Raw genomic sequence first — 23,827 nt, 5'->3', positions numbered from 1 at the left:
CATTGTTTCTCCTGGATAGGTCACTTTTCCCCTATTCTGTGAGTCTTTCACAAAGCAACAGCAGAGGAAAACGTTTAAAAATAGAAAATATGAGTTTGTAAAAGTACAAGGTAAACAGGGCACCTTATTAATTTTTTTAAGCTGTTTGGATTCCTTTTAAATTAGAGCTATTACTAGTCATTTTTCTGACCATAACTGCACTTTAAGCCTTTAGGCACAGCTCATGTATGTATTTCCCCCATTCTTCAACTGGGGAAATGGGCACAAAAGATGTGCCTTGTGCAAAATCACATATTAACTGCGTGGCAGAGGCACAAATAAAGACCAGAACTCATGATGTTCTGCACTCAGTAGAGTGCACTCAATTTTATTTTGATCCCTTGTTATACTAATGGTATTAAGCATTTACTTTAAACAGTTTAAACATCAGTTACTGTATATATTATATTTAGATTTAAAATTGAAATAAATTATGCTTATAATTTGTCTTGCCACCAAGACATCTGACAAACTTCTTGTTTTGTAACTGTCATTCATTTTACTCCATTTAGTTACACGGTGCCAGTAATAATCTCAGCTTCATGAAGATATCCTTTTAAGTGTTCAGTGATTCATCATTCAGAGTTTTGAGTGTAATATGGTCCATGGGCTACCAGGTGTAGACAAAACCCTTCCCGACTCCACAAATAGCATAAAGAGAATAATGTAGTCACAGTCTCTTTCCTCACTTTAACACTGCTTTATTCTTGGGATTAAGCCTGACCTTGATATTGTTCTCTACTCACTACTTTTTTTTTTTAAAGGAGGCTCCTACTTAAGTTAGACTTTGGGGAGTCCGTTGAATGAACCCTCAACAAAAATATATTCTCATTTTTATTGATATTCAGAAGTGCAGTGTAAATCAGATGAGCTAATCCCATAGTAACTGATTAACAGTGGTTTTTGGTTTTCATTAATCAGCTTCAGACGTTCTGATGTAACATGGCACTTGTGTGCTTTACACATATGAAACCTTATAGCAGTGCTCTGCAAAAGGTACATATATCTCTTGCACCAGTTTGGAAACATCTAATGTAAACTAGCATGCCGCCTTTGACTTGAACCTAATGATGTGTACTCTACAGCAGGTGTTCTCAACCTTTTTCTTTGAGCCCCCCCCCAGCATGCTATAAAATTCCACAGCCCACCTGTGCTACAACTATTTTTCTACATGTAAAAGTCAGAGCTAGCATTAGGGGGTAGCGAGCAGGGCAACTGCCCAAGCCCCATGCTACAGGAGGCCCCGTGAAGCTAAGTTGCATCGGCTTCAGCATCAGGTGGCAGGGCATCGGGCCCTGTGCTTCAGTCCCATACAGTGGGGCTTTGGCTTGCTATCCTGGGCCCCAGCAAGTCTAATGCCTGCCCTGCTTGGTGGCCCCCCTGAAACTTGCTTGTGGCCCCTCACAGGGCCCCGGACCCCTGGTTGAGAACCACTGCTCTAGGGGTAAGTGACTTACTGAAGGCTAGAGAGAGAGAGAGAGGTGGTGGTAGAGCTAGGCTTATAATTTGCCTTCTATTTACCAGATGTGCATTTTGATATCACAGAGGGATTCTCAGGCCTCCTTAATGACATTTATCTAGAGCACCAACTGTTAGTAGAAGCCACCACTGTACTTAAGACTATACATAGTTCTTGAGAGGACTGGGTATTTCAAAACATGTTTTTGAAAATTCATTATAGCTTACTATGGAGTATGTAAGGGAAATCCAGCTTTCCATCTCCCCTAGGCAGGCACAAAAGGCTGTGAGACTAACGGAAACACGGTGATTCCTCTGTGCAGGGAGGACGGGCCATGGGGATGCTGGGCAAGGGAACTATACTCCCTCCCCTCTGCATCTCACAGAGCTGTCCTCTGCAATAGCTTACTCTGTGGAAGTGAGGGTGGAGGTGTGACCAGACCAACTAAACTTCAGAATCTTTTGGCCAAAAAACTTGAGGGAATGTGGAGGGCTGTGGCTGCTAGAGTCTGTGGGTGATAGGTGTGGCTCCCCAAAATGTGGGAAGAATTCTATTCTGGGCAGCCCCTACATATCTAGTTCACCTACCAAAAGCCAATTCATTTGGGCTTTGATGGGAGAAACCCTCTTCAGCTGTGACAGGGCAGAATAATAGATAGCTATTGTGACGGGTTGGATCAAAGATACTCCCTGGGGTTGCCAACTGATGTGCCAAGACTACTTCTGCCCCTGCTTTCCCTGCCAGCTTGGGACTCCAGCACCCTGTCTTGTTGAGCCAGACACACTAGCCTGCTCCAACACAAACCCAGGGTCTGAACCACGTGCCCCAAAGCTGCAGACTTAACTGAAAGCAGCTTAAGAAGTGTTCCTGTCTTTAACACTCAGATGCCCAACTCCCAATGGGGTACAAACCCCAAATAAATCTGTTTCACCTGTATAAAGCTTATACAGGGTAAACTCATAAATTGTTCACCCTCTATAACACTGATAGAGATACATGCACAGCTGTTTGCACCCCCCCTAATACATACTCTGGGTTAAATGAGTAAAAAGTTATTTTATTAAATACAGAAAGTAGGATTTAAGTGGTTCCAAGTAGTAACAGACAGAACAAAGTGAATTACCAAGCAAAATAAAATAAAACCTGCAAGTCTATGCCTAATATAGTAAGAAAACTGAATACAGCTAAAATCTCACCCTCAGAGATGTTTCAATAAGTTTCTTTCACAGACTGGATGCCTTCCTAGTCTGGGCACAATCCTTTCCCCTGCTACAGACCTTGTTCCAGCTCAGGTGGTAGCTAGTGGATTTCTCATGATGGCTGCCCCCTTATTCTGTTCCACCCACTTATATATCTTTTGCATAAGGCGGGAATCCTTTGTCCCTCTGGGTTTCCACCCCTCTTTCTCAATGGAAAAACACCAGGTTAAAGATGGATTCCAGTTCAGGTGACATGATCACATGGCACTGTAAGACCTCAAGCCTTCATTCCTCCTAGCCTGACTCTCAGGAAGACCTGCCTGCAAACAGCCATCCACAGTCAATTGTCCTGGTTGATGGGAGCCATCAAGATTCCAAACCACCATTAATGGCCCACACTTTGCATAATTACAATAGGCCCTCAGAGTTATAGTTCATATTTCTAGTTTCAGATACAAGAATGATACATTCATACAAATAGGATGAACACACTCAGTAGATTATAAGCTTTGTAATGATACCTTACAAGAGACCTTTTTCATGAAGCATATTCCAGTTACATTATATTCACTCATTAGCATATTTTCATAAAATCATATAAAGTGCAACATCACAGCTATTACCTCCCTTTCAAGCTGAGCTAGAAAATACTTCTGTAGGATTATAAGGAATTTCTTGTATGAAACCTGCAGCCTTTTGGATCAAGACTAGAAGTCACTTTGGGAATAAATCATCTCCCCATAACTTAACGGGCATTACTGTAAACCTGGCACTTATGGGTAGTGTTTTGGGAATGGCTGTTTTGCTGAAAAATTACCTCTTTGTAACACACTACAGTATGGCAGTCCTGTGTCTGGCTGCAAACTAGCTTCCATCTCACATTTTCATTTAATTTTTTGAAATGGTGTTCAGTGCAGCATGAAAATGATTCTTAGTTCCAATAAAGCTACCCCTAGGTACAGAAATTTGTAAACTAAATTAATACTCTTGGAATGTATAGAAGGCAAGGTCAAGCAAGCCCATATAAAAACCCTAACTGCAGCCACCAGCAGAATGCACCTCTTTCTGCAATACCAGGCTGACATCTATGCCAGCAAGTATCTCCATTGACCCATCTGTACTAGTCTGTTTTTAATTTGAACAGTAGCACTAGCATTACATTGAGTTAGTGCTATGGTTTGAAGAAAATAAAAATACAGACCTTCCAGAATTACTTTAATTCAGAGTGCCATGACTTTAATTCTTGCGACTAGAACTTGAAAGTATGGCTAATGTGTGCTTGGCTTTCAGCCCACTTGACCATGGCCATCTGGTATTAAAACAGCCTGGAAATTGGTTTACAATCAGACATAGGTTTTCTATAATATAGTGTCAAAAGAGGTCAACACCTACTTTTAATTTATATATGGGCAGAATTATTTCTTCCTATAAGGTCTCCTCAGCTTCCAAACTCCTCAGTAAAATTGATCCTGTCCAAATAGAAATTCAGAATGAAGTATACATTGTGGCAGTTTTGAGGAACTAATTAATTTCTTGAGACCAAAGTAGGTTTGGGTGCTTCTTCTCTGCTTTACAAAACACACCGTCTCATATACCATGGATCTAGAAAGATGATTCAAATGAAGAAGTAACAATGAGTCTTGTGTTCTTTTCTCATATCTTTATCAGTAGCCTTTTCTCATTCTTGGCTGTCATCAAGCATTGCCTGGGCCTCTTCTAAAACATCATCTGGATTGGCCAGTTCAATCTAAATTAAAAACACAAATATTTTACGCAATATAATTAAAGAAGCTCAAGATTTGTAAACACTGATTATTCAAGAGCTGCTGTAGAATCTCCCTCTTAACTGGACTTTAATTTATCCTGCAGTCTGTCACTAAATACTTTAAAACACTTTCTACGCTTTCCTCATTTTATGATGACAGCAGTGCCTATCGATTCTTCTTTGAGTGATTGCTCATATTGATTCCAATTAGGTGAGCACCGTCGGAAAGCTTTCCCCTAGCAGCATCCATCGAGTCAGCTGTGGAGCCCCCTGAAGTGGCACCTTCATGGTGCTCAATATATAACCCTGCCGACCCGGTGCCCCCTCAGTTCCTTCTTACCACCCGTGATGGTTGTTAGAACTGTGGCGTCTTGCTTAGCGAGTTCTCCACGTTTCCCTCGCTTGATTCTGATAGCTCCAGCATGGCCTTTCCAGCACTGGTACACCAGGCTGCTGGAGCTGTAAGTGGACGTACCGGTCACATTGCCTCTCCTCCCCGTCAGCCCATCCCTGCATGGGATCTTAACCTGGTCCTTTCGAGGCTCATGGGGCCCCCGTTTGAACTACTGGCCACGTGCTCCCTCCTATATCTTTCCTGGAAGACAGCTTTCCTGGTCGCCATTACATCCGCGAGACGAGTCTCTGAGCTGAAGGCCTTCACCTCGGACCCACCTTAAACGGTCTTCCACAGGGATAAGGTGCAACTCAGACCGCACCCGGCCTTCCTCCCAAAGGTGGTGTCGAACTTTCACACCAGCCAGGACATTTTCCTGCCCGTCTTTTACCCGAAACCTCACGCTGGTCCCCAGGAACAATAGCTGCATTCCCTCGATGTCCGCAGAGCCCTGGCTTTCTACATCGGACGCACTAAGTCATTCAGAAGATCGACCCAGCTATTCGTAGTGGTAGTGGACCGGATGAAAGACCTCCTGGTCTCCTCTCAGAGAATATCCTCCTGGATCACATCCTGCATCTGCACTTGCTATGAGCTGGCCGGGGTGCTGACCTCAGCTCTCACCGCACACTCCACTAGGGCCCAGGCCTCATCAGCCGTGTTCCTGGCCCAGGTGCCTATACAAGAAATATGCAGGGCGGCGACTTGGTCCTCGGTGCATACCTTCAGCTCGCACTACGCAATCGTCCAGCATGCCAGAGACGACGCGGCCTTCGGTAGAACGGTGCTACAATCTGCACTCTTTCACTCTGACCCCACCACCTAGGTAAGTCTTGGGAATCACCTAATTGGAATCGATATGAGCAATCACTCGAAGAAGAAAAATGGTTACTCACTTTTTGCAACTGTTGTTCTTTGAGATGTGTTGCTCATATCCATTCCAAACCCGCCCCGCTACCCCTCTGTCGGAATAGCCGGCAAGAACGAACTGAGGGGGCACCGGGTCGGCAGGGTCATATATTGAGCGCCATGGAGTCGCCACTCCAGGGAGCTCCACAGCTGACCCGATGGATGCTGATAGGGAAAAACTTTCCAACAGCCGTGCACGCGGCGTGCGCACACCTAATTGGAACGCATATGAACAACACAACTGGAAGAACGACAGTTACAAAAGGTGAGTAACCGTTTTTTACTTCTCCGTTTTACTATCTATGTATAGGCTGTGTGGGTGCCACCTTAGCACGTACATAGTCTAGACAAAGTATAACCCAGGCCTGCCACAGTGGTTTGCATGGTAGATGTTGACTTGTAGATCCTGTTAACAGACTAGAGAGGAAAAATGTGGTAAAGTCACAAGCATATTTTTGACAACAGGGGAGTTGTGGCCTATTTGTCTACAGTCAACAAATGGGGACTGTCTCTGGCAGTGGCTGGTATCAGTTGCTTCTAAGGAAGGTGCAAAAAAACAAAGCATGGAAAACAATGGAATAACCTGCCTACTGGAAAAGTTTCATCCTAATCCTAGTCAATTAGTGGTTAGTTTATCCCCTGAAACATGAAGGTTTATATCCCCTCTTTAAAAAAAAATCCGGTCACTCAATGTTCCTTTGCAACTAAGATCTAGACAATTTTTCCATAGTGACCATTCAATGTTTATTATTTATGCAGCACTATGGGTTTGCCTACTACTTACAGACCTATAAAAAAAGACCAATGCCCAAAGCTCTTGATATGTAAACTAGACAAAGGAATGAGCAGAGAAAAAATGTAACATTGGGTTTTGGTGAGGCTTGAGTTGGTGAAGCATTGTTTGTGGTGACCTCTGTTAACTGTACCAAAGGGAGGAAAAAAACATTACTTTATAGTAACTTTGGTTCTTTGGTATGTGTTGACGACAGAGATTGCACTCTTGGTGCACAAGTTCAAGATCCTTTGGCCAACAATGTCCACTGGGGCTGTGCCTAGATGTTCTTGTGCCTGCTTTCCCCTCCTCCCCCAACTGAGAGCACAAAAGGCAATAGCCCCAACTGTCCCTCCGTTCCTTTGCCAATACAGAATTCCCCATATTAGTGAGGAAGGAGAGCAGGTTGTGGAATTAATGTGGACAACACATCTCAAAGAACCATAGTTAGGGTAAGGCACATAATCATTCTCTCTTCTTTGCGTGATTGGCCACATGGGTTCCCCTCCTGGTGAAATAACAATCTTTGAATGGAGGTGGGTATGAGGAGTCCTACTTAAACAATTACTGCAGGACACCTCTACCAAAACAGGCACCCAACTTGGAAGCTTCTACCAAAGAATAGTGTCTTGTAAATGTGTCAACTGAGCTCCACATAGTTGCCCTACACATTTCAGAAATAGGGACATTCTTCAACCAGGCAGCAGAGACTGCTTGAACCCTAGCAGAATGAGCAGTAATGTGGCTAAGTAGCTCTAAGTTGGCTAGTTTGTAACATGTTCTTATACAGTTGGAGTCCCATTTTCATAATCTGTGTGAGGATATGTATTGCCTGACCCTTAACCCTATCTGCAAAGGCCACAAACAGTCTAGGTTGTTCCTGAATGATTTTGTCCTGTTAAAGTAGTATGATAATGCCCTTACTATATCAAGCATACGAAGTCCCCTCACCCCTCCTTGGAGCTGAGTGAGGCTTGGAGAAGAAAATTGATTAATTAATTTAGTTCATATGGAATTCTGAAACAATTTTGGCTAGGAATTGGGGATGAGGCCTGGGGATGAAACACTGTATAAAGGGGACCCACCATAAGAGACTGAATCTCCCCTACCCTTTGAGATGATGTAATAGATACTAAAAGGGCAGCCTTCATTGATAGGTGGTATAGGGTAAAGGGTGCTAAGGGCTCAAAGAAGGGACACAACAACCTGTTAATATTATACTGAGGTCCCAAGAGGGTGGGGGTTCCTGAACTGGGGAGAAGTGTAACACTGTTGCAAAAGAAGCAAACATAATTCTGGGATTTATTAGCAGGAGTCTTATAAGCAAGATACGAGAAGTAATTCTTCTGCTCTACTCTGTGCTGATTAAGCCTGAAGTATTGTGTCCAGTTCTGGGTGTCAAATTTCAGGAAAGATGTGGACAACTTGGAGAAAGTCCAGAGAAGAGCAACAAAAATGATTAAAGGTCTAGAAAAGGACATCTAGGGCACAGGTGGGGCCCTAAAAGACATTGCTCGCCAAAGGAATCCAATCTTACATGCAATGGGGCTCATACACGCAGGGCCGTCTCCAGCATTTCTGCCTCCCCAAGCAAAAAAAAAAAAAGCCGTGATTGGCGGCGGCAGTTCAGCGGCAGGTCCTTCGCTCCTAGAGGGAGTGAGGGACCTGCCGCCCCCAAATTGCCGCAGGTGCCGCCCCTCTCCCTTGGCTGCCCCAAGCACCTGCTTGTTAAGCTGGTGCCTGGAGCCGGCCCTCCATACACACACTGAGTGAGGAACCCATGTGGACACAATCACTCAAAGAAGAAAGAAATGCTACTTAGATGGCTTAAAATCTAATGGTGGCAGCTGTAATTTGTGCTGTCTGTGAAAACACCAAAGGTTAAATTTCCAAGCAGAGTTACCTTGGGTATTGGATACTGCGTAGGAGTAGGAGCTTCTTCTCGTCCAAAGTCAATCATAGTTCCACACTTCGGAATATCTGCTACCCAGAAACCTTCAAACAACTGGCCTTTATTCAGGTAGAAAAACTTTCCTAGGCCGTGTTTCTTTCCCTCTTTCCACGTTCCTTCATACCGATTTTCATTTGCTGTAATGGGTCAAATAAAGATGTGGACAGGCAATGAAAGGGTGCACATTTTCACTAGGTGACTAGAAATTAAACAAATCAACAAAACACGGATAAGCCAACATATACATAAAACTTCTGCCTGGCTCCATCCATAAGGGGAAACGTAATGGAGCAAAAATGTAGACAAATACTTATTTTAAGTGTTGCATTGATTCACTTTACTGTGTTCACATGCATGTTGTATTCACTTTCCACAAATATTCTAAGTAAACACATTTAGTGCCGAGGCATAGCAAATTTTAAACAAATGTTGCAGAAAAGTTAGGGAATACAAATTCAGATCTATAATCACAACTATTCACACTGGAATCCTGGCTCTAAGAATTCTCCTCATGCAGTCAGGAAACAGGAAGATATTGGGTGACCTTTGTGTCTAATCAAAAGAATCTGAATTTCAAATACTTGCAGTTAACTTCTTGTGAATGAACCACCGTTCAAGAATATTCACAGAAAATGTGATTTGTTCATGGACATTTCATGCACAGAAAAATACATTTGTTAGATAAATTACATGTACAATTTATTTGCTCAGCTCTACTGTACCTCCTACAATTTTTCTGCATACAGAAGTAAGACTCTTTTTTACACAGTTTTATACTCTATATTGTTTAAGACTCAGACCATGATGGACAGGAAACAGTGCCACCTACACACAATACAGAGCTGCAAGGAAATGAGAGAGCCTTCACAGGGGTGGCATTAGATCTGTGATTATGGCAGTCACCTAGGACTTCAGCTCTGAGGGATGCTGGAATATTACCGGGGTCACCTTCATGATAATTTCATAACAGGCTGCTCTTGAGCCTGTCTTTCCCAGCTGCAGTGTTTCTGGCCACAACACACCCCCTCAGAAATAGTGTTAATTTTTGTCTACATTACTTATAACATTGGTTGGCAGCACCTGTGGTCCAGGCGAACTCCAGCAACCTTTGCATTGGTGGTGGTGGTGACACTTTTGGACTAACACTGCAGAGAACATTAGGGTATTTGGGAATTGTCAGCATGTGGTAAAGGCAACAGAATAGAAAGTGGAATGCCCTTTTGAAGGTGGATATTACACAGATAGATTAGGTTGGGTTTGTAGAAGGGAGCCAGGGACAATGAGGATGCCACATTTAATGAAGTTTCATCCAGCACCTAGACAGCCAGAAGGTCCACTCAGGCTCTGATCCTTTCTGTTCTCTTGTCCCAGCCGCTTGGAGACCCAGCAAGTCACGAGGCTGGCCCTGATAGCCCCATTCTATCAAACACTCAGGATAAATTGAAATACTGGAGTCCTATCTGTACTCTTTCCATGGCAGTTGAAACACTATTGTTCATAGCCTTGGTCTCTGTTGTACATTTGCCATGGTTTGGTTTAAAACCTTCCTGTAATGGACTATAACTGAGCCAGTAAATCAGTGTGATTCCCTAGTCTAAGATCATCCTCTCCAGGCATTCTGCCAGTATAAGCAATTTAATCTTGGGTTGCAGCTCATCATGACCTCCATTGAAGAACTGCTTTTCTTTCCCCATTGCAAAGCTTTCAGCACGTGGGCATGTTTCCAGAGACTGAGCTGAATATATTAAGCTTGTGGGCATGAAATAATTGTGCTGGCTAATTTTAACCACAAGGAATCCAGCTTATAATCAGATCCAGGCTGTGACAGAAGTCTCTGGGCTTTGAAACAGAGAGAAGACAGCAGCCAATGACTCAGCCTTGATAGGCTGGGAGCACGTGTAATTGTGTGGGCAAGTTAATGACATAAAGGTAAGGGAGGTGTCATTTGATTTGCAAAAATCTACAAAATCATAATTTCAATGGTGTTACCCTCTGCAGTGTCACAAGGGGACATGCTGCTCCCTGGCTCCCAGCTCCATATCCTCCAGCTGGTGGAAATTTTGACAATACTGTGTCAGAAATGGGTCAAACTGGGTATAATTCTAAAGCCCTTTCTCCCACAAATGCAATGGTACCAAACATGACAAACTGAGAATAATAATGTAGCTATGAATATTAGAGAAAATGTTTAAAAATCAACTTTTTAAACATATATAGGCATGTCAAACCTGAAGCCTTCACATAGTTAAAAAATTGTGGCCCTCAACTGCCAGTGCTGTGTTATCAATTAATGCTCAGAACATGATGCCTGGTTAAATTTGTTAATATTGTAGATTACTATAAGTGGAAGGAGTGCTTCAAGGTGAGTTCCCATCATCAGCAAAAAGAAGTGGGTCAGTGGTGTTAATTATCAGCTTTGTTTATTATGCTAAAAGAGTTGTAATGAGGCATTGTTTGAGATATCAGCATCCAGCTAGAAATTACTGGAATCCATCTGTAAATGGTATGTATATAGTTACATAATACACGTTATATAACATGATTACAACCCCAAAGTAATTTATTACAAAATCCTTGTTTTTACTTTGGTCTTGATCATTTTTAGGCTTCAATGGGAGACGAAGGGTACTGACTAGTAACTGAGGCATTTAATTTATAAACTAGAGGAGGAGTGAAGCAGATGAGCTGTGTGACTTATATATGGAAAGTTGGTTGTTGGTGTTGTTTTAACAAAGATGAACCATTTGTCTAATGTGAATTTACGTGTATAGCAAAGGTGATAGCTCTGGTGTGTATATTAATGCATATTAAAGGTATTGCTTACACTGCCTAGCTGCTTTGCTTTATCAGTTTACTAGTATGGCATTCACTTGGGGAAACAATTAGATGAAGACCCACATAACACTGGAGATAATATTTCCTTCTAAAATCTTCCTGAAACACAAAATCTTCTATTTGAGAAAGATTGGGATTCTTATCTTTAGATTACATTTGATCAAACTCCAACCAAACCAAAAATCCAAAAATCTACTTTTATGATGAGACTCTCCCTGAAATTTCCAATTCATACATATTGTGTTATTTCTGGGTCAGTGTTGAGCCCTGAAGATCCCCTGTGTTTGTTCGGAACTCATCCCAATGAGCACAGGGCTTTGGAGAGGGATGATGTTTAAAACCATTGATTAACAATCAACAACAAACAAACAAACAAAAAGTTGTATCCTTTTAAAGAAAAGCAAAATAAACACAAAGTGGGGGAAAAAATACTGGAGAAACCAAACTTCTTGTCAGATGCACCAGTTAGAAATTGTGTTTGGCAAAGCATTTGGTTTGATCACAGAGAGATTTGTTCTTTACTCATACAAGTAGTACATCCTCTAACTTGCCTCTCTGCCCATTCTGGCAATTTACTAAGTATAAATTACATGTGTGTTGGCTTGAGATACTCAGAGCTGTATAGGGGTAGCATTAGCTCACCATCTTCATGGAGCAAAGAGCTAAAACAATGCCATCCAGCAGATGCTTCCCCCCTCCCCCCTGGAATCCAAGACCAAAACTGGGGGGAAAAGGTTTGGGGAGGAATCCACACCCCTAATAGGTCATACTTAGGGTTGGTGGAGGTATTACCTAGATATCAAGACAAAATGGGGCGCTGGAGGTCAAGACAAAGTTCCAGCAAATGTCTCAAGTGTAGAAGCTGTTGGAACCTACTTAAGCGAAGCATTCCTTGGCCACTGCATTGGTCTTCCAACCATTGTCCTTCATAGATGGATCCATCCTTGTAGTACATTCTGCCCCAGCCGCTTCTTTTCCCGCCACTCCATTCCCCTTCATAATATTCCATGTCCGAGTAAAACTTAATTCCATAGCCCTAAAATTACAAGGTTACAGCTCTCAGTTTGACAGTCTCTGCATTAAAAACAAGTGTCTGGACTCCTGGGTTCTTTTCTCTGGTCTGCCACTAACTTGCTCATGATTATTTGTATACATTACTAATGGCATCCAGACTCAGAAGCTATTCAAAACAGTGTAAATAGGTTATATTTTTATAAGAAAAGAGTGAAAGCACAAACCCATGTATGGAAGGAGAGACAGTCTCCAAAACAAATGCAGGTTTGGCCAAGTCTAATGCATTGTCATTTTAGAAATGCAGAAATCAGCGCAGGAAATAACCTAGTCCTGACCGTGAGGGCCTTTGGCCAATGCAGGATCAATCCCTATAACCTATGTTTCAAGGAAATAAAGGACAACTGTCAGGGACAAAGGATTTTTAAGGGACTCCACCTGACAATTCCTGTTACAAAATCTTACACAGGACAAAATCATAAATTTATATCATAGTGTATGATCAAATTGGGTCTTACTGTTATACAGACTCGGGCACCAAATAAGGGATGTCCTTTAAAATGGGGATTCTATGGCCCCTCAAGACATATAGTACCTTTTCTAGTCCCAAGCAATGGACCACTGGCTCTTGGGAGACTAAGGATCTCTACTAGATACTAAAGATGCAGGGAAAAGTCTCACTGTCAGGACTTTTACCATTTCATTCCTTTTTTCAGTTTTATATCCTCTCTCCATACTCCAATAGCCTTATGAGTCTCTGCAGAGCCCAGGATCCTATGTATAATGCCAATTTGCAGATACACATATGGTTCCATAACTAATCTTTTTGTCAAATAGCCACATAAATCCACAAAATGGTTCCTTCTTTTGCTCCTGAGCTTCTCTGCCCACCAATTTGTCTCCTGCCACCTTCTTTGTTCTGTGGTCCCACGGGAATGGGGTGTGTGTATAAGCTTCAGTGAGATTCCTGTGCCTCTCCTGCACTGCTATACATAACAGGATAAAGCAAATGAGATATTAGCAGGGCCAAGAGCAAACACTCGTTTTCCTGGATCTTCTCTCAGGGCTTATCTATATAGGGAAACTCAGGGAAGTTAAGACTAATTAACTAATGATGTGATATTAACATGCATTAAACCCCTCTGCGGATGCTCTCATTCAGGAGTGAAGTAGCTTTAGTTCACTTCATCTTAATCCCCTAAAATAAAGCAAACTAACTCCACTTTACATCTGAATGAGGAACACCCACAAGTGTCTTAAATTAACTACTGGTGTGAAGTTATCTTGACTGTCCCTATGTAGACAAGCCTTCAATTTTGAGGTGGTGTGGGATTCTCCACTTGGCATCATCAATGGGAGAAATGGAACAGGAAGTTCCTCCTCTCCTGCAGTCCAACCGCCTTTCTTTCCTTTGTGTTTTATTACTACTACATAAAATCCAAAAATAAAAAGGATAAAACAACAACAAAAGCAGAAGAATTTCCACTATTCAGAAAGGAGACCATTAATTGGAGAAAATCAGAAAATCTTGGAGAACCAGAATTTGACTGTTCCATTCTAGTGCTCCCAATTAATAACACATTATCTTGTAAGCTGCCACCTCAGAAAACACCTACAGTAACTACTACACAACAGTTTGAGGAGAAAACAACCTAACAAAGACTGCAGCACAGAAACAGAAAACTCAGTTCCACTTTAGCTCAGAGCAGAGAATCTGCACTGTTCCCTGATTCTTTACCCCCCCCTAAAAAATCATAAAAACATGAAATTCCCCTCAAAAGCTTTTGTGCTTCCTTCCTTTATTTTTTAAAGATTTAATAATGAATTTAGCACTGTCAAAAGTTGTTGTATTGATAGCCATGGAGAGGGAAGTATTCTGTTTATCCATACAACAGGTACATCAATCCAAGCTTCATCCATGCTGCCCCCTGCCATGTGTTTCAATCTTGTCATGAAGGGTCTACTTTTTGCGGTGATGCAGTCTCCATAACCTGTTCAGTCCTTAGTGTTGCTTCTGAAGTTGACAATCAATTGGTGCCAGTGGTGGGTTGTGGTTAATGGACTCCTTGATTAAGGCCACACATTTTATTTTACACAGGAAACAATGTGTTCACCTGTTATGAAAAGCCAAAAAGCAGTCTCAAAAGGCATGCCCTATTTTGGGGATTCCTATCAGTCAGAAACATTTACATGATATTGATGAGTTTCCCCAGAGGAATAAAGTATCTTATCTCAGTAGAAAAATAAAATCAGTTCTTGAAAGAATTGATTTTTCTGAATATTAATTTTATTGAGCTTCAAGAATGCAAATGGGAAGCTTTTATATAAGTAAAGGAATAGCAGCATCAGGATGTCATTACAAATCACTCACTGAAGGTCAACCACTCAAAATATATTTTCAAAGAATGAGAAATGAGGCCTCCCTCAAGAGTCTAGAGCCATGGAAGTGCCTGCCATTTAGATATATAAGACAGTTAATTTATTTTAAGATCATATACAAAGAATAACAGGAAGTTTTCACTAGCAGACCAGGAAATATTTCTCAAAAAGATTCTGCATGTAAGAAGGTTGCAATCATTATTACAAAGGTGGTTTTCCTGTTATGAAGAATGACCCTCTTTGAAACACTGACCTTTTTGAGTAGTCTCTTGGTTTCCAAAAGGACCCGTGTTATAGTTCTAATATACTCTATCGACCCTTAAAGAAGCTATTTTAAGAAGCTGCGCCTTCTTGCAACACTTTCAATACATGCTTTTTTAACAAGTTTCCTCTGACCAATTCAAATATAGTAGAAACTAGATGGACGTGTTGAGGGATACAGACCTTTTTGTCTTTCTGCTTCTAGTTTTGAATGTGACCCAGGTTTGTAGTCATGATATGACAGCTATTTGGTTATATATTATTTCACTCCAGCTGTCAGTGGACAGGTGCCCACATTTAAAAGATCACCACTACAACTACTCCTCTTTGCTGGGAATTTCAATAGAGACCAAGGATCCAATGACCTTGAAAACTGAATTGTCTATAGGGCAGAGACGTATTGAAAGGCCACTGTAGGCAATCAGGTAACTGCTATTGCCCCTGGTGAGCCTTTTCTATGGAGAAAGGATTTTAGTCTCCAGGGGTGTCAATTTTTCAACAGAACAAAATTAAATTTAAAATGTAAACAAAATTCAAACCCAGAGGAGAGCTTAATCTCGTTCCTTCTCCCAGCAATCACAAGATATTATATGTCCACTGCAAGCTTTGAGATTAAATCTTCTATGGTATCTAATAGAAAAAATAAACAAAGCATTGAAGCATTTTGTTTTGGAAACCAAAAGCATACACAGAATTGCAAGAACATTGGGAGCTAAGGGGAGAGGGAAGGTCATACTTTCAGCCATCCACCTTGGCAGGCCAAGAAAGCTCTAAATAATAACAGCCTCACTATGCTTTCATAGGTCTCACATGCATTCTTTCCTGAAAGTCTCTTCATACCTTCAGTTTAGCCTCAGATTACAGATGTAATTTTAAAATCAACATTTTAAGCTTTGTTGTTTGTTTTATTTTGTTTCCAAATCTCCCCCATGATTTTGGACTAATTTCAAAACATGAGATCGTCTCCTGCCACTTGCTAAAATCTTGAGAGGTAATTTCAAGTAAAAGACTTGAAACAAAGATCGCTTACACATTTTTTGTCATTTTCCCACCAGCCTGAATACACTTTCTTGTATTCTTTAGTTACAGGATCAGGAATGCTGTATGTTCCATATCCATCCCGTTTTCCAAACTTCCAGTCACCATTATATATTGCGCCTGTACTTTTCCAGGTCTGTGTACCTTTACCTGTTGTAACAAAGTACAGGGGCTACAGTAAGACATAAAATAGTATATGGTTGTTGTTATTATAAGCATTTATAAAGTATCTGGGCACCTTTACAAGGCTAAATAGGAGTCATTAACTATATAAACAAGAGAGACAGAATACCATGTTTCTCTCTGCGCACAGCTTTTAATTTAAGTGGTCAATCAGGAACAAAAGATTTTATAGTTTGATCAATCTAGAATATGAGAAGGCACAGGTAAATATATGTGCTTGCAGCTCTTTCTAAATGAGGCTAGATTCATGCTTGTGATTCAGATAGTCAGATGCACTATTGATCTCTATCAGAGACTTCCTATGTGACTTTGGGTGAGTCACTTAATCTCCCTGTGTCTCAGTTTACTATCTGTAAACAGTGAATAATACTACTTCTTTGCTCCGATCCTTTGTATGTCATTAACATCTACATTTTAATACTTGCCAACAGTCCTGTTTTGGGGCAATACTCCCAGATTTTGCTCCATCTTTTCCCAAATTAGCTCAGACTGAACAATAATTTTTAATTTTGCTGTAGTTCTCACCTCTGGCCATTACAGTGAGGCTGGGAGGCCAGGTCTGCCCTTCTCTTCTTGTTTTATTCTTCACTGCTCTCCCTGCTGGAATTAATAAGCCAGGAAGCAGCTAGCAGCATGGGAGAGCACAGGTGATGGGGAACCATGGAGGAAACCAAAGACTGGTCAATTAAGAGTGTGGGGATGCCACACTGGGAGAGAAGAGACAGGGAGTGCCTGGAAAAGAGGGGCTCAGAAAGGAGACAGAAAGGGGACATGCCCCATAGAGTCCAAATGTCAATAACACCAGAGAGGATTTGCAGCACTCTAGGCTTGCCCAAGTAGATGGTGAGAGGTAAAGGCCTGCTTAGGGCAGGGGAGTGGGAGGGTTGTGGGGCCTGGTGGGAGTCTCCATAGGTTTGGATAAGTGCCTCCATTTTAGAATGTTCCTCTATGCTCTGATACTTTGGGGTTCTTCCCACCCTTGGGTTTATCTTGTATATTTATACTGACTTGGTTTGCTGTGATGTACAAGCAACATCAGTAAAAATTAAAAAGGTTTCCTAGTCCCATCACTGCAAAATGTAAAACCTGCCCCATTAAGGTGCTGCCTCCATAAGAAGCATGGGAGAACAGGAGAGCTGGGTGAATATAAATTATAGGAGGCATTTAACCATTGTTTTCTATTTGCAAACTGTTCAGGAACTAACCCTAATTTCTGCAACTCTACCCTTAACCAGTCACCCAGTAGTTTGGATGTACACTTTTCAATCCATCTTTTCTTCCCAAAGATTTGCTTTGAGTGTGATTGTTTCTCTAAATTACATGTTGTTGTTTCTGCATGACTGAGACATTTTAAATAGGTGAATAACAATCAGGGGTGCTCACAGAGCCCCTGCCATAGAGAGGAGAATGTAGGACCCCCTCAAAGGAGGAAATAATGGGGGGCATGCAGAGCCATGGAGGACTTAAGGGGTAGTAGGAATGGGGGTGCACACAGAACTGCTGGCATGGGGGTGGAGAATGGGAGACTTTGGCATGGGATGTGTGGTGGATGAGGCACACAGAACTCCTGGCAGAAGCGGGACTGAAGGGAGTTGCAGGGAGTCCCTTGACAATGAGGGGAATGGGAGGGTGGCACACAGTGAGCTTGTAGAGGGAATGGAGGAATGCAAAGAGCCTCTGGTGTGTGCAATGGGCTTGCCATACACAAGCTATGAAGCGTACGACCCGCTACTAATACACAGGGCCGCCGAGAGCGGGTTCAGGCACCGGTGAAAAAAAATTTTCGGGCCCCCCAGCAAGGGTGGACTGGTTAAACAGGGCCGACAAGAGCGGGGGGAAGCCGGACACCGGGCCCCCTTGCGGACTCCGATAATTTGTACCAGCTTCCCCCCCTCTTGTTGGCCCTGCTAATACACATTTATAATTTATTCCTCTATTTGAATAAGCCTCAAACCCCAGCCCTGGCCAATGCACAGGTATGGAAGTATCACATGCCTTAAGGGATACAAGTTCAGGTCCTGAGCACCGCAGTCTGGCAGGGGTGAGAATGCTGAGGATGAACTTGTGACTGTTGAACAATTCTTCCTATGTCCAAAATCTCTGGATTGTTTTGTATTTTTTGAGCAAAGGGTCACTGTATATTTAAGACTGCACATGAGCTTTCATTATAAACTCTATTTTGCCACTGCACCACCAAAATCACCAAACAAAGTAACATTGGCCTCAAAATCCATTGGTAAGTAAGGGTAGGGGCGGCTCTAGCTTTTTTGCCGCCCCAAGCACGGCAGGCAGGCAGCCTTCGGCATGCCTGCGGGAGGTCCCAGTCCCACGGCTTCGGCAGCATACCTGCGCCGGTCCTGCGGCTTCAGCGTACCCGCCGCCGAATTGCCGCCGAATCCGCAGGACCAGCGAACGTCCCACAGGCAAGCCGCCGAAGGCTGCCTGACTGCCGCCCTCGCAGGGACCGGCAGGGCACCTCCCGCGGTTTGCCGCCCCAGGCACGTGCTTGGAGCGCTGGTGCCTGGAGCCGCTGCTGAGTAAGGGTACCTTACCAGTGAATTCAAATACCTTTAATGCTTGGGTTTCCTGTAAATTTAATCTTAACTTTGAATGTTTGGGGGTTTTAATCTATTTTTTACTAACTGTATTCTTCTTATAAAAATTTCTATTCTTAAATTAGTGATCTGTCCTTTTGATCTTAACTTCACCTTAAACTACTGACTACTCCCCAACCATTCACCACACCTAAAAGGCATCTAAGAAAACTAGATCATCCACATTAAAGATGATTTTTAATATTTTTTTCTCAACAGCTGCTTCTAGCTACATATACGTGCTTTTAAAAATAATATCAATAAAATTCCATAGTTTCCAGTGGATATTTTCACTTTGTTTTCTGCAGTAAACAGGGAAAGAGAATGTGAAGTAGTGGACACACACACACACAGGGTGGAAATTTCAGAAGCACCTAAATGACTTGGGAGCACAAGTCCCATTGACTGTGAATGGGACTCTGGTTCCTAAGTGACTTAGGAACTTTTTAAAATTACACCCAGTATCAATAACGTTTCTGAAAATGTTCTCAAATATTTTTAACGACTTCCTCTGTAATCTAGGTGGTATATACAGAATAGACAATGTACTGAAATTTATGCCAATAAAAATGTTATCCCACACCTCATCATGTACTCTTATTATACATACAAGGTAGTTTCAGGTGCATATAACTGACTAAAGCAATAGTCTGTATTTTCAAAGTAATGTTTTGCTATGAATGTGCACAGCAACATTTGTTTGACTTGCAGTTATTCAAACCAGAACATGCGTATTTTTATTTAACATGAAAATGTGCTTGAGCAAAATTTTAGAAATCTGCATTATATATATATATATATACACACACACAGATTGTGCTCTAGAAACAGATAAAATTAGTTAAAAGTCTCTGCCCCTTAGAACATATAAAGAACATATAAATGTATAATGCACCTTCTAGTAAGCAATATTCTTACCATGCTTCAAATTGTCCAACCATTCTCCAGTATAGTGATCCCTATTGACAGCATAAATTGTATGTCTTAATCCACATTTCTGTGCCTTCCTGTCCCATTCAATCCAGAGAGGCTCTATGGTCCTAGGATATTTTACAATGGGCATATTGTTCTTAGCTGGAAATGAAAACACAAAGTTGTCAGAAATGCAACTAGAGAGACATTACCAAGGTGGGTACAGGAAGAATATTCCATCTATAAGCTGCATTTTATAATGCAAATATTTCAGTAGCATGACTTTAACATCTGGCTTTTAAAAAGGTAAACTAAACTAAAGTCAAAACAAACAGAAATAAGAAACTTAAAAAATACCTAAGCATAAAATAGTAGCAACTGAAAATAAAGGATTATAGTGTAAAGTATTAGGGACCATTAATAATATAGGTTGAAATAGAACACATTTTCAATGTGCAATATTCTCTTTCTGCATGCAGGAAGTCTTCCGCAAGTATTGCAAATGTCAACCAAATTTTCTAAGGAACCACTGCAATCATTGCTTTATTGGGGGAGGGGGGGGGAATTATTTAAATACAGCATGTAAAATACTAAACAATATCTGAACAGACAATGGTCTAGATCCTCAAATTATGTAATTCATCATAGCTCGGTTGAAGTCAATGGAGCTGTGACATTTTACTCTACCTGAGGATCTGATACAACTAATTTACTGTGTGCTGTTAAAAATGAATATAATGGCATAGGAACACTACTTGTTGAAAGTGGTAGAAACTCAAGTAAAATTTTTTGCTAGAAGTTTGTGGGACAGGTCATGGCTCCCATTCCAGTCCCTTTAAGATGCTCTAATACCATGCAAAAGACAGAAATGAGCTACAGCAGCCTTGGTGAGAGTTCTTTTGGCAGGAGCAGTCTGTGTCCCTGCACAGCTCTTTTGCAGCTCAGGGTGTAGGGATGGGAGGGGGAATTACGCAACACTTAGCACTATGAAAGCAGGGTTGACATAAATTAGAGCAACCCCTAAGACTGCTCTTACTTACACAAGGGCCATACTGTCCCCTGATCCCAGCAACCCAGAATTGGGGTAAGAGGGCACAAAAGAGGTCTTCTTCTGTGATTTGCTTCTTGTGCAAGACACAGAAATTCACTGAATAATCACACCGAAATCTGTGATCATTCATCTGAAGTGTTTGAATCAGCCCCACACACTCCCTCCCCAATTGCCTCCATCTTCTCCCCTGCAGCCCCAGCAAAAGTTCTAATGAGTGTGGAATGCTCTGAGCAGCTGCCTTCAATCCAGCAGGGGATTTGCAGGTGGTTTCCAATCCCTTTGCCTGAGCTGAGTAGAGTATTGATTGTGGTCCCTTGACCTTTTAAAAATTGTTTGTGCTGCATGCTGAGAAGGGTGGATGGCACTAAAATAGATTCTTATAAATCAAAATATGTAATAAGTTAATAGCTGGTGTAATTATTCTTTATTTATAAATACAGAAGATATAGAAAAAGCCCTATTTTGGGATATAGAAAACAAGTCAATAATTTTCAATAATCTAAAAGACAAAAATAAATGAGAAGACATTTGTTATAGGAATCAAAGGCAGTTTTGCCAGCTGTCATGAGTATATCATGAGCTTCTCAATATCTTTTTCTTCAAGCCACACCTGCTAGAATCACATGACTATGTGAGACTCTCAGCTTGTATTAAGAGTAAATTAAGGAGAATTTACCCAAAAGTGAAAGTGGACACCAGTTTATTTGGAAAACAATAACTCTGATGAGCTATAAACAGTTCAGTTTGATGATCAGGAAAGCTGGACAGAAACTGTTTGTTTAGATGATTCTTAGAATTAAAGAATCAGATTGGAAAAGGGGATACTGCATTGATTCATAGACAGTCGGTTCACAAATCATCAGTATGGAATGATGGACAGGTCAACCAGTCAGCCAGTTGGAGCCCCAGCTCAGCCGACTGCTATCCTGCCCCACTGTTCATTGTTTAATACAGTCCTGCTTATTCAAAACCAGAAATGCTGAGAAATACCTAAAGATGATATCAAATAAAAGTATATAACATGAGAGGCTGCAAAACTAAAAGACAATCTTGCTTTGGATGAAATGTTCATGGTTTTTGCCCCCTGAGTTCCCTCTTCTGCCCCAATCAGTTTGGATTAAATAATAGTTTGGGTGGGTTTTTTTTTAAGTTCTCCCCTCTGGCACTTTCCAATCACTGCTCTCAGTAAAGAAGGAGGTCTGGCCATCTGCCCCTGCAGACATCCATAAGCCATGAGGCAACAGGTGAAGGGAGAGATAGAGGTCTGACAGTGGAAGATACCAAAGATCAAGACTGCGGGAACAATTTTTATAGTGGGGGTGCTGATATTGGAAACCATGTATTTGGTGTTTGTTTTTACTACTTCAAGACAGGGGGTGCAGCAGTACCCCTAGTTCCAGCACCACTGCCAAAGATAGCCAATTGTGAGAGTAAAAGTGAGGATCCCAAGGTGGAAGGAAAGAGAGAGGTGTTTAGGCTATTTCTGAGTGAAGAGGGGAAAGCTAGAAGTTATACATTTTAAAAATTAAAGTTGAGTTAGCTGTTTATATTTCTCTTTCACTAATTGGCTAAGAAAAAACAGTGGACTTGGCTGATTCAAAAGCCATTTGGGGGGATTTAATTTTTAAAAGCACCTTTGTGTTTGATGTCGATTGTTCCTCACAAAAAGACAGCAGACTATGCTATTTGTGGTGATGTATTTCATTGTTTTTCCTTGCCTTTGGAGGTCTCTGAGCAGTTGGATTTATTTTAAGGTAAAACAAATGCTTCTGTTGCCAGTGTTGTAATAATTGGAGTCTAGCAAGCCTACCCTGATTGTGAGCTCCATTGTTGGAAAGTAGGTGAAAGTTCATAAAATGTTACAATAACCAATAACAATGAATGTTGATAGAAAGTCTATGAAAAGGAGACAGAGATGCTGGATTGGACTAAACACAAACACTTTGGAGCAAGGAAATAGAAGGATAAAAGCAGATTTTCTACATTGCATAATAATATCTATTATCTATACAGTTCATAATGTAAGTCCCCCCACTCCACCTCATCAAGAACAATCTTCTTGTCTTAACTGCCAAAACCCTTCACAATTTAGCTGCTCCTTCGTGATCCATCATATTATCTTAACATGACGTTGACCCCACCTTTGCTCCAACAAAGCCAGTCTCAAATGCCCATTTCTTCACTTCACGAACAAGTATCTATGTATTTCCTCCCATGCTGCCCCTTACATATTGAGAAAATCTCCTTGTTAAAATGTTCACTTATTACATTATCATCCTTCAAATCCCTACTTAAAAGCCACCACTTCTGTGAAGCCTGCACAAAACCTGCTATTTGACAGTGACTAAGCAAGTGGGAAAATTGTGATTACTGTGATTGATGCTGCTGGTATTGGCTTAATACCTCTGTGAATTGTACACCCAAGTCTATCCTCATACATGGTATTATTGTTGCCTTGCCTTCCTCCACCCTGCTTGCTTGTCCCACCCATCTGTTAACATCTTGTTTCCAAACTGTAGGCGCTTTGGGACAGTAACTTTCATTTACTATGCATTTGTACAGTGCCTAGCACAATGGAGCCCCAACCTGGTCAAGGCCTCTAGGTGCTACCATAATACAAATAAATAATAATAACAAATCCCTACCTCAGCCCTTCTATTCTGTCTGTGTGAATAGGCAGAGTAGTGAAATATACAAAGATATCGCTCTCTTAGTCACTTCAGGGAGCAGGATTCCTGTATATTTCAGTACCCAGTCCACAATCAGTCTTAACAGTGTCTCTTTAACCACACTTACTACACAGGTAACTATGATCTATGTTGTTATGCACAGACATAATTGGGTTCTGATGACATCATGGTAACCATGTAAAAGAAGCTAAATTGGGTTGTGATTTCATCAAAACTCTGAGATGTGTGTTTATAGGCTTACTCAGTTTTCCTTTACTGTATTGTGAATATTTAAAAAGAACAGGAGGACTTGTGGCACCTTAGAGACTAACAAATTTATTTGAGCATAAGCTTTCGTGGGCTACAGCCCACTTCTTCGGATGCATCCGAAGAAGTGGGCTGTAGC

At 41.5% G+C, this 23,827-nt stretch overlaps 1 protein-coding gene across 1 annotated transcript in view; it reads right to left on the bottom strand.

The window, feature by feature from the left end:
• Positions 1-4,369: 4,369 nt before the first annotated feature.
• Positions 4,370-23,827, bottom strand: part of MORN3 (MORN repeat containing 3) — a 24,371-nt gene continuing 4,913 nt past the window's right edge. Inside the window, exons 2-6 of the mRNA XM_024196111.1 lie at positions 19,708-19,863; positions 16,005-16,162; positions 12,200-12,359; positions 8,441-8,625; positions 4,370-4,444 (exon numbers count right to left, since the gene is read on the bottom strand). Coding sequence (XP_024051879.1) covers positions 4,376-4,444; positions 8,441-8,625; positions 12,200-12,359; positions 16,005-16,162; positions 19,708-19,852 — 717 coding nt within the window. The 5' untranslated portion in view covers positions 19,853-19,863 and the 3' untranslated portion in view covers positions 4,370-4,375. The remainder of the gene's footprint in view (positions 4,445-8,440; positions 8,626-12,199; positions 12,360-16,004; positions 16,163-19,707; positions 19,864-23,827) is intronic.

Source organism: Terrapene carolina, unplaced genomic scaffold (genome assembly GCF_002925995.2).
Source record: "Terrapene carolina triunguis isolate 2854851 unplaced genomic scaffold, T_m_triunguis-2.0 Scaffold234, whole genome shotgun sequence".
NCBI classification, from domain to species: Eukaryota; Metazoa; Chordata; order Testudines; family Emydidae; genus Terrapene; species Terrapene triunguis.
Note: the sequence above shows the minus strand (reverse complement) of the source record. Positions and strands in the feature narration are given on the sequence as shown.